At 42.5% G+C, this 13,890-nt stretch overlaps 1 protein-coding gene across 1 annotated transcript in view; it reads left to right on the top strand.

The window, feature by feature from the left end:
• The window catches only part of LOC138300074 (uncharacterized), an 80,332-nt gene extending 68,970 nt beyond the window's left edge, over positions 1 to 11,362 (top strand). Inside the window, exons 7-8 of the mRNA XM_069238947.1 lie at positions 8,964 to 9,131; positions 10,025 to 11,362. Coding sequence (XP_069095048.1) covers positions 8,964 to 9,131; positions 10,025 to 11,064 — 1,208 coding nt within the window. The 3' untranslated portion in view covers positions 11,065 to 11,362. The remainder of the gene's footprint in view (positions 1 to 8,963; positions 9,132 to 10,024) is intronic.
• The last annotated feature ends 2,528 nt before the right edge of the window (positions 11,363 to 13,890 follow it).

Here is a 13,890-nt window from a genome sequence, read left to right as displayed (position 1 = left end):
CAGTCAGTAGAACTAGACAACTTACAGACTCCATCATTCTCTAAATTATGTAAAAATACTTATTTTTTATAAAATACATAGAACCGATCAGTAGTTTTCAAAGTGCGTTCTATTGCTATTTAATTATGCAATGAGCTGATGTATGTTGAGTAAATGTAACATATTGTAAAGAGAAAAGAAAGGGGAGTCCTACAAAGAAGTAATTCTGCCCACAGAAACATGCAGGCCTAATTTTGGATGGCCTCCAGTCACTTTTCAGCACACTCTACGAGTTGTTTAAACATGAGTAATGTCTCATTTGTGCTCATGTGATACTACTCTGCACCATCAGCAGCAGTCTCCTCCTGATCGGCATCAGCTAGGTTTTAGCAATTATCCACATCACTACCAGTATAATTTGTGTGTCTATTTTGTTCTTTTTTTTTTATCTGAAAATCTTGTACCTTTCGTTTCACAGACTGGATTACAAGACACTCTGTACAGTAGGCCAAGGACTTATACGTTCATGAAAATGCAGGAATTGAGGATGACCACACTAGCATTTGGGAACAAAAAGGTGTTGAGGGGACACTTGATTACACTGGTGGTGGGCAACACAAAGGGATCAAGAGAGGGAATGCAGGGGCTTGAAGGAGTGACTGGCACTGGGAGAGGCAGAATATGTGGTACACCCCACAGAGGATTTGGCACAAAGGGTTGAGTCTCTACAGGACAAATTAAGATCCCTTGTTCAGTATGAGGTTAGGATGCACTACAGGAACATGCAGAACTCGCTATCTAAGGCAGGCAATAAAATGGAAAAATGCTGGCCTGGCTAGCCCAGGGAGAGGAGTGCCAACAGTGGATCTGTAGGGTGTCGAGAGAGGGTGGGGGTACTGCAGAAACACAAGTTAACATCTCACAGACCTTTGCGGATTGCTTTCGCCAGGTATATAATTCAAAGCCTGAAGACATCTGGGGTGACATGGATAGCTTCATCTGGGATATTCCCTTGCAGAGACTTAGGAATAACACCAAACACACTCTGGAGAGGAATCTAATGGAGGTGCAAATCTCTGAGGCACTGATGAAGTGGAGCAAGACCCTAGGGGCAGAACGGCTTCCCCTCAGAGTTCTTTAAATGTGTGGAATCCTGTGTAGTGTGCCCCCTACAGAACCTGTTTTGCACACTAGGGCAGGTTGCCCAAAGACCTGCTCAAATCCAATATTGTTATAGTAAACAAAGTGGGAAAGCCGTCTGAAGAGTGTGCCTCCTACAGGTCAATCTCACTGCTTAACATGGAGACCTGTGGAGACACAGTGGTAGCTCCAGACAAGTCGAGATTTATGGCCCATAGGTCAGCAAGACATTACCGAAGACATTTGTTTGGTTGCCAGTCCTGATGAGAACGTGAGCCAGTGATACTGATGGCCTTGGACACTAAGAAAGCAATCTAGTGTACTTATTCACAGACCCACAGAAGATGAGCTTTGGCCTGTGTTGCTTAGGCTGCATCCAGATACTGTATTGTGAATCCTTGGCTTGAGTCAGGGTTAGTGGGGCACTTGCTGAAGAATTCAGACTGGGGAGGTGCGAGACGCAGGGATGGACCTTATCCTTCCCTGTTGTTCACAGTGGCGATTGGGCCGTTGGTGGCGTGGATATCTGGGGTATGTGCTGATTCATGGTTTGCAATGGATACGAACTGGGAGGACATGGTCTGTGTCTGTACACAGATGATATCTTCCTGCACCTGGTTAACCCAGAGAGATCGGTCACAAGAATTCTGCAGATACTCGAAGTGTTAGGCATATATGCCAGGATTCACATACTGCAGTGAATCTGTCCCCTACCGGCTGGTTGACTGGGTGCCTCAAGTTGACTGGGTCTGCCCTTGCGGTTGGAGATAGTAGGCTTTTAATACCTGGGTATATATGTAACAGTGGACAGTGAGTTATTCTAGGAACATCTGGGGGATAATCTGAATGACTACAGGAGAGATGTGGAGCACTGAAGAAAGCTGCCCTTATCTATGCTAGGTAGGGCTGCATTGTATAAAATGATATACTTACAAACTTTTGTTTACATCCTGAAGAACATCATGTTGAAGGTGCCTGACCCCTTCTTCCATGACGTGAAACTGGTGGAAAGACTTCTGCTCTGAAATGGAGGGATAAAGAGAATTGCCTTAAGCTTCCTGACCAGAAAACCTCATAACAGAGGACAGCTATCCCTAAACCTACGTTCATACTGCTGGGTGGCTCAATTGATATACCTGGCTAAGGTGATCTGCAAAGGTCTGTGCAATATCGCCCAGCGTTTCTGCAGTATAGCAACCATCTCAGGACACCTTATGGATACACTGTTGGCCCTCCTCTCTCTGTGCTGAATAGGACATCATTTTCCTGGCCTTACTGCCCACCTCATATAGCCGGCTCTGAATGTTCCTGTAGGGCATCCTAGCCGCGCCCTCAACAAGGGATAACATTTTTTCCCGTAGAGACTCAGCACTCTGTGCCAAATCCTCTGTGAGGGTATGCCACATATTCTGCCTTGCCCAGCACCAGTCCATCCTTCAGGGCCCTGCATGTCCTTTCTTGCTTTCCCTTTTTTTACACGCCACCTGTGTAATCAAGTGTCCCCTCAGCACAGTTTTGTAGGCCTCTCACATGGTGGTGTGTGAGTCCACAGTTCCTACACTTCCCACAAAGTATAAGTCCCTGGCTTTCTGTACTGAGTGTCTCATATTCAAGTCCATAGGCTCCCAGGGATCCACTCTCCAACCCGCTTGAGTCCTGGTCTGAGTACAATGTCCTAGTCATGGGGGGATGATCTTGTCACATTTATTACTTTTGTATTTTCAAAAAGAAAATCCAGTTGCTGGTGGCTTTCACAATGCAGCAGGATTACTCCCAATTAGCGGACAGGAAAGCAATGGACCCAAGAGCAATGGACCGAAGAGATTATCTTGGCCACCTCTATAGGTCGGGAGGGGCAACTCATATGCCAACCCTGACAACAGTGGTGGTTCAGATCATCTGACGAATGACGACCATACTGGGGTGGAAGAGAAAGGTGATATCAGAGATGCCCCTCTGGTAAACAGAGTCACTGCAGGCAGTTGAAGGGCATGGAATCTCACTGGCATCTCGAACATGGGGAACATCTGGCGTAATGGGGACATGATCACATTTGCAGAGCTTTGGCAACAAGTTGAATTAACTGCAGGCCATTTCTCCTCTATCTGCAAGGATGACATACACTATGGGGGTATGGGAACTTACTAAATGAGGTGATGGAGGAAACGCTGCTGGAATTTAGAATCTTAGGCTCACTGTCACATAAACATGTAATTCTACATAAACGTGTAATTCTTCAATTCTATGCCAGCCCTCTTGCCAACAGTCTGCCTTCCCTCAACACACTTAGGAGCAAAGTAGGAATGTGACCTGAATGTTTTAGAAGATGATGCTTGGGAGAGTTCTGCCGTTGTTCTAGGGAGATGGCCATGTGTACGGGGTTCTGGCTGATACCGCTGAAAATATTCTACAGGGCATACTTCATACGAACACACCTGTTTGTGATGAGGAGGTCCTGCGACAGTCTGTGCTTAAGGTGGTGCCAACAGAAGAGGTCTGTTATACGCACTCTGTGGAACTGCCCCAAAATAAGGGATTACTGGGAAAATTTAAGCAGCGAGATAACCCAGGTGATCAACTGTACTCTCGTCCTGACATCTCACTTGGTGATTCTGGGTATCTGGGGAGGAATTCACCATGGATAGGTACGCCTTATGATTCTGTAATGTGGCATTGATGGTGGCACAAAGAGACATAGAGCCTGATTTATATTTAGGCGGACAAGTTACTCTGTCACAATGGTGATGGATATCCTAATAACCGAAATATAAATCTCATAGGATATAATGGAATTTTTATTTCGGCGGACAAAATATCCGTCACCATTGTAACATAGTAACCCATCTGCCGAAATCTAAATCAGACCCATAATCCAGTGCTGAGGAGATGCCACAGTCCCAAAGTGGCTGATTGGTAGACAAAAGTGACTGGTGTATAATGGTCAAAAAGCTGGTTTACTCAGCCTGAGGCTGCCCGCGCTGATCAGAAAAAGTGTAGGATTCATAGTGGAATTCGAGGGAAGATCTGGAGAGAGGCTGGCCAGACTATTGTATGGGATTTGAGGTCAATTCCTGAAGTGACCTCTACATGGGGTCTTGCCCCCACTGGACTCTTACTCGTGTCTGTAGATGAATGTTAGATCAAAATATACCATGCTACCGTAATGGTGAGGGCAGGCGATGGTGCGGGACGACGTGACCTTTTAGTTATAGTTTTTGTTACCTGCTTGTTTGTGGCATAAAACCTAATAAACAGATTTTCCTAGAAGGTTTGATGGATTGCTCCCTCTTGTTAATGAAGCCGTGCTACAAACTTAAAAAAAGATTGACAGAAGCCGGCATGATGTGGTTCCTGCCAATGCTTCATAAATTACCACTAGCGTGGCAGTTATTTCTAATTGTGGCAGGCGGTTACTCTGTCAGGGAGACAGAGTCATTTAAGCTATTGAACTGATTGAGTAATTTACTCTGTCTCCCTAGCAGAGTAAAACTGACCTGCCTGAAAGGTTACAGCAGGGCAGCCCTAAACTAGTGGGAGAATTTGGAGCTTCCCCCATGGTGCAGGAGGGGAAGGGGTTCACGCCGGATGCTGTAACAGCCTGCAGCTTCTGCAGCTGTGAAGACAGGTCTGTGTCTACTTTCATTGGACACAGTAGATCTAGGCCTGGAGAGAACAGCAAAGGTGGAATGACCCAGTGCAGTATCCACACCACCGCCATCTGCCTCCTCCTCCTGGGGTCTGTTATGGGCCACTTATAACAATGGATAAGTGCCAGAGTAAGAAGAGAATGAGCAACAAACTCAATTGCAGGTAGAATGTAGACCAGGAAGAGGGAAGAATAAAGAGCATATCAAATGATTTATTTTACCAGAGTGCATTGTGCACTTGCAGCAAGGAGTTTGCACTGCAGTGCAATGCATTGCCCTCAGTGTCCTTACATTATTATTTAAGGGCACCGAGGGCTACACTCTGCTGTGCAGTGGTTTAAAGAGGGTAGAAGATGAAGCAGTCCCTCTATGTGTAAAGACCATTGCAGATTAAGGGGAAAATGAAATATGCTGATAAAGCATGGGGCCATGAGACCATAGCCGCTATGGTACCCTGATAGGGATGCAGGGCTGTTTCTGTGGGTAGGGTTTATCCAGGGTTTCAGGATTCCTTACAAAGGACCTAGGATTAAGAGAAGGTCAGACTACTTAAGATATTTTAAAGAGAAAATACAAATGGTTGCACCTGAACTGCAAAAGGCGCTGGAACGTGGCAGGATGGCATGCCCATTTCTGGAGCCTCCAATTGAGGACTTCCTTGTTTTGCCACTTGGAGTAGTGCTGAAGAAGGAGGCAGGCTAGTTCTGTGTGACACACCACCTTTCATGGCCAGAGGAAACTTCCATAAATTACTTTATAGAGCAGTGTGAGTGCTCAGTTCATTTTGCAAGCATCAACGAGGCAATTGCGCTGGTATGACACTGTGGTACAAGTACTAAGATGGGATACCAGTACAAAGTTGGCATTTCACCCTGATGACTGTCAGCTACTTTGTATACAGTTTCAAAGATGATACTATGTTGAAAAGGCAATGTCATTAAGATATTCAGTAGCCAATTTAGTGTTGAAAGATTCAGCGCTTATGTAGAGTGGGTGATGAAACATCTGGCAGAAAAAGAGCAGGTGAAACATTATTTGGAGGACATCCTTATATTGGGAGGAGTCAGTTGTGATCATGTCAAGATACTTGGTGACAAGTTGAGGGTATTGATTAGGACAAGTGTGAGCTGCAGAAATTGCAGCAGGCGCTCAGATGCCTGACCTTTTTGTGCAGATTGATAGTCCCCAGCAGAGTGTTCTACAGACAGCTGGCCTTTGCCATGAAGAGTGAAACAAAAAAGCATCACATTGTAAGAGTGACAGCAAGGGTAAGGCAAGATTTGCAGATGTGGTTAATCTTCTTGGAACAGTACAACAGCATCATGCTTTGGCTCCAGACTAGCCTGGTGACTTGGATGATGGAAATTTTATCTGATGCATCAAGTGCAAGAGGTTTGATGAGTGTTTTAAGGGACAGTGGTGAAATTTGCAAGCAAGTGTCCATGGCCGGATGTGGTGTTGTTGCACTTGGTGAGAAAGATTGGGTTCAGTCTACAGGGCTGGAGGTGAATAAAATGATGATAGTTTTCTGAATGAGAGGTAGATCAGTACAGAGGTCTGTGCAGCTGTTATCTCACAGAGTGTGGAGAGAGGCTAAGAAAGCATCTGCAATAGACAGAGCTCACATGAGATTAACAGGGAAATGTCAGGGTGTTTAAAGGTGAAAGGGTTGACAATTACCAAACATTTTGAGATTGTTTATGATTCCCCGTTGTTATTTTGTTATGATAGAATACATTTGTCACTGCTCAGCAACAGATTTTATCTTGAAAGTCAAACTGATGGAGAGGACAGGAGAATCAATGGCAGTAACGGAGTAGGTGTGGAGGAGGCACAAAGAACACCTGTAGAGAGAGTTTGTCAGGTTGCAGAGATGGTTCAAAGAATGGAGAGCTTGACAGGCAAGAGAAATTATGAAAGAGAAAGGAGGATAAGATAGAGGAAGAACAGAAAATCAAAATGAAGGTTTGGTGTAGAAACGATCAGGCTAGACAACTGATAAATTTGCACGCAGTGGAAAGGAGAGCACATAAGTAAGTTAAACAAAAAGGGTTGTTAAAGTCAGAATGTTTGGGCAGAACGGGTGATGGTGGTGTGTTGGGGTGGAAAACGGTTATGGGAGATGGATGGGTCAGGAGTAAAATGTAAGGGTGGTGTTCAGGGCATGATAGCTTGTGCTGCTTAATCAACAATTCTTTGGATTAGACAAGTTTACACCCAATAAAGCTGCCTTTTGTACAGTTTCAATGTAGTGTTGTAGTGTTTCCCCTCCCAAAATCAGCTTTGTTGCCAGTGAGCTTCTTAATCAGGTTTTATATTTCCAAGGTACCTTTTGTAACAAATAAACCTTTACTGCAGACCTAGAGTGCAAAATGATGCTTTCATTGCTGAAAAGGCCTGATTATGCAAACTACACATGGCATAACAAAACTTACAGACAAGCTTAGTTCATTGGAATAGACTTGTACGCATACCCACACTAAAAAACTCTGGAAGAAAAGTCCTCTGGTACAAGGCTGGATTAGGGCTTTGGAGTGGCAAACCTTCTAGTTCAACTCAATAATAAATATTATATGAGGGAGCAATCAATCTGGCAAACATTTACCAACCTCCTCAAAGTGTGGCAGGCCAAAAACCTAATCTCTGAACTTAAATCCACAGATGGGTGAGTACACACCTATGACTCAGAGAAGGCTAGATGTTACCACGAGTATTACTTACAACATTACACTGATGAGTCTATTGATCTGTAGACCTGAGCCACACTCCTCCATGAGTGAGACAACCAGTTCTTTGATCCTCAAGCCAGAAAGACACCTAAGGAGTGTGGATCACACCACCCAAGCTCCCTTCTCTAAGTCAATGTGAACATTTTCACCAAAATCACAGTAATGCGTTTGCAGGTGCTGATCGGAAAACTAGTTCATAGTTCATTCAGGCATTATTCCCAACTTTCAGGCAGGGGACAATACCAACAAGGCCTTACACCTTCTGGACATTGGGGCAACTGGAACGAAGCAGTCACTCTTTGACAACCCTGGAATCAGAAAAAGCCTTCAGCAGGGTAGACTGTGAGTTTATGGCTAACACACTGAGAATAATGGGTCTTGGGAGGACCTTCATTGACTGCCCTCTGACTTGGTACCAGGAACCTATGGCCAGGATACATGTTAACGGGCTTTATCTGCAGAGGCTGACAATCATTTGAGGTTTGAGGCAGAGTTTCCTGCTGTTTGCCTTCCTCTGCACCCTGACCCTGGTATAGCTGACCCAGTGTGTTTGAGCCAATCCTAACATTGTGTGCGTTTTTGGCAGGTTGATCTGGAGGTGATAAGTGTGCAATAGACTGGGACGGGAGTGGGGAACGATACATATATTGTGGAAGTATAATATATTTAAAAAAATCTGAAAAGATCTGGAGGGAATAGTGTTAATTGTGGGGTAGCCTTTGGATTGTGAACCAGGTCATCTGACGAACAACAAGGCCTAAGGCAAATGTTTATGGGTGAATGGGAAAAGTAGTGGATAGAAGGGGGGCTGATAATTGACAAGACTGTTGACTGTGCGTGTGAAGTCCTGGCACAGTAATATTAATCTTGAGTGTTTGTTGTTTGCTTTGAAATAAAAAAAACTCGAATACTTTTTTTTTAAAGAATATCACATCTTTATTTACCTCAATTTACTAACCTTCAGGATATTCTTGTTGATATTCATGCTATGATATTTATGCAGCATGATACTTAGAAGTTTATATTCTGTAAGTGTACCCCTTGGAAAAAGTCAAGTCAAGTCAATGTCACACATTACGTTTGCTTGCTATGTGCATCCTGGGATGATGTGATCATTTTAACAGAGTTGTTTTTGGTTTCCAGTCCAGCCCTGTCAGCCAGCCATCCTGTCCCGGTCCACAGAGCTTCTGCAAAGTAAAAACAGTCATGTGTACCTGGCAGTCGAGCCCAGATTCACAAACAATGGAAATTCCAATCAGCCCAAAAAGTCATTCGGAATTAGTATATAACTTACAATATGGGTCAAAAAGTAACAGCACCCCCACAATGGTTTCAGTGTATTTTATTTGCCTTCAATAACATTTCTTCTATTCCAGGCAAGTCAGGAATGTTGTATAATTGTCAGCATTTTGGGGGAAAGCTGAACAATGAGAAATTAACCTGCATCATCTATGTTTTCCATTTAAAGGTTTGACTTCAGAGTCCTTCATATCCATTAGCAACTATAACAGACCTTCAGATGCGCCTTACATTCTGAATTCAGATAAAATAACACTTCCATCACAAGGAGACTCTGCAGACATTGCTCTTGTTCTTTATCAGACACAAGAAATGGTCAACATCTGGGATGATAGAGGTAAGATCATACATCTTTAAAGTTACTTTAAATCCCTGGTCACTTCACAGATTAAATTAGGCAGATGAGGGCTGGCGAAGACGAAATAGACTAAAAACAAAAAGGCTGAAGACATGTAAACAAGGTAAACAAACTAAGAATTGTGGAAACATTTGATGGAAAAGAAAGGGTTATAACTCAACAGAAAGGTGGTTTGATAAAAATAATATTGCATATTTTTATAACCTGGGATGAGAGTACACCTTCCCTTTTGAGCGCTATGGAGTGGTGGTCAAGCAAGTTGGTCAAGGATCTCAGGCATCAGTTCTGGGTTAGGTTTTTCATACATTACTTTATTTGAAATACCTTACATTTAAATAGGGAGATATTATGCTGCTGGCCACTAGGCCACCTGAAAGAGTGCTTCAAACATCAGAAGATAATTCAATGTTTAGAAAAAGGGAAAACAAAAAAAGTCACAGGTCAAATGGTGGAATGAAGACAAATGTGTCCAGTGAGGACTTTACAAATTTGTGGTTTGACACAAATAAACAGCAACTTTCCTTGGTTGTCATGGTGCACTACATCTGTGCAATCTGAGCATTTTTATCCCTTGGGCGTCATTCACCATTTCACTTCAAAAAGTCCTCTAAAGATCAACTCCTAAATTTGGTGTTCACAAGTCATACCCGTGTTGTGAGTTCCTACTGCTTACCTTCCTTGCTGATATACTGGCAACATCACACAATGAAGAAGAAATGATGTGATCTTCTAAGGCATTAATAAGATCTGGAAGATATAAAATATAGCAGACAAGCTTCTTAAAACAACAATGATTTATTTAAACAACATGTTTGCAGTATCTGTAGAACTGTATGAGCGATGGACTCATGTACATTTGTCTTGTTTTTTAGGGAGTGGCGCACAGCGAGACGTCTCTTTCTGGAAAGCTGACCACTGCTGCAGCCTGGGCCACATCGCCGTTGATAATTACAATAAGCCATCTGGAGTATTTGCAAAGGAGATTAAGGCAGGGACTCTGGTGAAGCCTACCTCTTTTGTTCAGGTTTGGACAGATAAGGGCTCTGGAGCTAAGATGGATGGTGCCATTTGGCGCCCTGTGTGTCCCCCCGGTTCTGTAGCCCTTGGGTACGCAGCTACGGGGACCTATGCCCCACCTTCTGCTGATGACTTTCGCTGTGTTAAAGCAGAGTATGTAACTCTAGCGCAGTGGACCTGGGTTTGGAATGATAAAGGAAGTAGGGCAAGGGATGATGTCAGTATCTGGAAAGCGTCTCCAATAAATCCAGAAGGTCAAACCCTCAACGCTATGTCCGGTATTAAAAGGCATGGGGACATGGATATCCCAGCATACGTGCTGAAGAGTAAGTACGTTTTAGTCCACAATAGCAAGCCCACCAAAAAAGTAGTCATTTATGATGTTAATTATAACTTCAATGATAAGAAAATATTGAGAACAGAGCCCTTACAATTGAGTGCCAGAACCAAAGTGCAGAACTGCGCTGCTCCTGAAGACAGCCCACCTGTTTATGCTGAAAGGCAGTTGTCCTATACTCTTGAAACAGAATCTAGCTGGAGCTTTGAATCCTCGGTTGAGATAGGGGTTACTGTTGAGGTAAGCGCAGGCATCCCAGGTCTTGGAGATATATCTGTTTCCTCTTCTGTCACCACCACTTTTACTGTGGGTACAGCAGGTAGGCGGATGGAATCAACGACTGACTCTATTAATGCCAAAGTAGAAGCTAGGCCCAAGTACTCTGTGGACTACTTTGTCACAGGAACACGCTACACTGCTGACATTCCCTGGACAGGAAAAATGAGAACTATCTTCGAGGATGACACGATAAACATTGAAAATGTAAAGGGGGAATATATCGGGGTGCAGGTGGCTGAGATTATTGTGACCGCTGACGCACCAATCCGCTGTGGGTAAAGCAGAACATCACACCTTAGCAGCTTTAAATCATTCGAGGCCAGTCAGGACAGTTTCTTGACATGTGCATGGTCACCTATATTTACCTATGAGTACTTTAGAGGTGCCTTTTCTGTTTTATACGTGATCAACTCTGTAACGTCTAGTTGTGAATTCATTCTTATCTCTGTCTTCATGCACTGACAACCAGTTGAAGTGCACACACTCTCTGTGCAGCTTTCACTCTATGTGCTGTCGGTATTTTTAATTTTTATATGAAAAAACAATGTGCAGTGCCAATAAAATATGTGACGTTTGCAAAATGTGTATATGTGTATGTTTTTGGTGCATTGACTACAATTACATAGTATGGGTTTGCAAAGGACTGTAGTTTGTTGCAGTTTGTTTAGAGGACGCCTTCGATGTATTAGGCTCGTTAGCATCGCCTCTGTAGACTCTAGTTGAAATTAAAAACAGCGGAGCTCGAAAACTCTCAATTGATGCCTATGCATGATCTAAATCTATGGTGATGCTCTGATCGGATTGGGAATAATCAATAGTAAGGCCGCGGGATGAGGCGTTCATTACTTGTGAAATGTAGCAGTTAAACTACTTTTGCTACATCAAATGTAACACACAAATAGACAGACTGCGTGGAGGCACGAATTTTTTTCATTGACAGTTCAGTAAAACCTGAAGACCACGAACTAATGCTCAAAATGTATCCTCAACCAAGTGTGCATTTAGTGCATAGACTGCTTGAGAAAGGAGGGGAAGGAGATTTTATGCAAGAAAGACATAACAGAAAAGATAAAACGTTCAAAATAGATAAAGCCAGTGATTCGACAACATAACACCAAGAGAAAACTGTGGATGGTGTTGTAATACGGGTGTCTTACTCTCTACAGGTGTTGACCTCCACGACCAGTATTGCTAAGGTGACAACCCAGATAGCTACCTGTCACTTCACATTACAAGAGTTCTCCCAGCTGTGCATAATATCAGTTGAAATTGACGTTGATTTAATGTGCCAAGGATTGGTATGAGGGGGGGGGGAAGGTAAAGCGTGTGAAATGAGTTCAGTGACTTCTTGGTTAGGAAGATCATTATTCCGAAAACCACAATTAGATTTACAGGACAATGAAGTCTTACGCAAGGGTATGATGAGTATAAGGATATTGAAATGCACGTTAGAAAAACACAGCTTAATATGACACCAGGCAGCTAGGCCCAGACCCTCGCTAACTAAGGCCTAGTGATTAAATTTGCAGAACCCCAATACATGTATGAATCATAATATGTTAATACAAAATCCATACATTAGTACATCATTAATTAATCATTAATAAGTTTCATTATTCTTCGTATACATTTGGTGGCCACTACCCGTGGGCACATTTCAAACTCGTACATTATTTTCTATTTTAGCACATTTTCTATGCAGCTTCATTCCACAATATATTGCAAGCTTTTCATGTTAATATTAATTTTAAAGGTCGCACTCCAACAATTTCTTGGTTCGGAAGATCATTATTCCAAAAATCAATGCTAATTAGATTTACAGGACAATAGAGACTTTCGCAAGGTTATGACGAGTATAAGGACATTGAAATTAAGTTTAGAAGAGTGGCGAGGAAGAAGAGGGAATGCGTTTGCATGTGGCATAAGGATTTTTGCATCGAAGGGGGTACGTGTAGAAGGAATGCTCTCCTGGTAGTTCCAATGGGTTTGAGAATGGAATTGTTGAGTCTAGCACACAGCGGCACATCGGTATGAGAGCAATGAGGGGTGAAAAGGCAAGATTTTACTTCACCACACCTGTCAAGGCAGTGGAGCATTTTGTCCAGTAGGGATATTAGGTGTGAACTAGCTTCAATTTGATCCCTACTGGGGTGGAATAACTATTTTTAATTGGGAAAGTTGAGCATTTTAAAGTTTGCAAATACATTTGTCACATACATTTACAGAATCTATAAATCCCATAAGGCATCCAGTTTGATAATAACTGCTTATAATATGACACAATAACAGAACATGTATATGTAATCAAATTAATTGCTTCAATATTTCAGACAATCTTTTTGTCCCTTTATACCTTTAACCTTTAAAATGACACATTCAGTTTCGTAATACTGGCACATATATGCCCACCAATGCTCATTGAATGTGTAAATTAACTTATCCACTCTGGTGCAAACCATAATCTGGCTCTAACAGTAGCAATTAAAACCATGCACATATCGATGAGGCACATTCAGTTCAGCACTCAACATGTTTTAGACATTGAGTTCAAAAGCGATATTAAACCTTTGGGATAAACATCCAGCACCTTCGGCTCTATAATCATACAGCATTGAAAACATTGTTTGCACTCTCCGTCTTCATCGCGGGCAGTGGGAATTCCCTATACCAGTGGTTCTTAACCATTTGACTTCTGTAGATCCCAACTTCATCATTACTGGAACCCTGGACCGCCAATAAACTATTACTTGAATCCAGGGACTCCCTGATTGAGTTATTACTAGATTCCTGGATTTTTCGATTATTTGAAATACAAAAAAATACACAAAAATACAGATACAGACATTCATCAAACAAATACACAAAGGTGCCATGTCTCATTTTATTCACAAACAAATATAAAAAAAATACAATTATAATTTTAATGGAAAGGTTGGAGCTTTTCTAAATTCAATTGAGGTCACTCATCATCCATAGTATATTCTGTTTGATGCACTTGCTCTGCTCCCACAAATCAGAGGATTCTAACTTATGTTTTAGCCTCCACTTTCTTCATGTTAACAGAATGTTTATTTTTTAATATCATTTTATTTTCTAAGGGGTTGC

Source organism: Pleurodeles waltl, chromosome 6, assembly GCF_031143425.1.
Source record: "Pleurodeles waltl isolate 20211129_DDA chromosome 6, aPleWal1.hap1.20221129, whole genome shotgun sequence".
Taxonomy (NCBI): domain Eukaryota; kingdom Metazoa; phylum Chordata; class Amphibia; order Caudata; family Salamandridae; genus Pleurodeles; species Pleurodeles waltl.
This window is presented reverse-complemented; position numbering and strand designations above follow the sequence as displayed.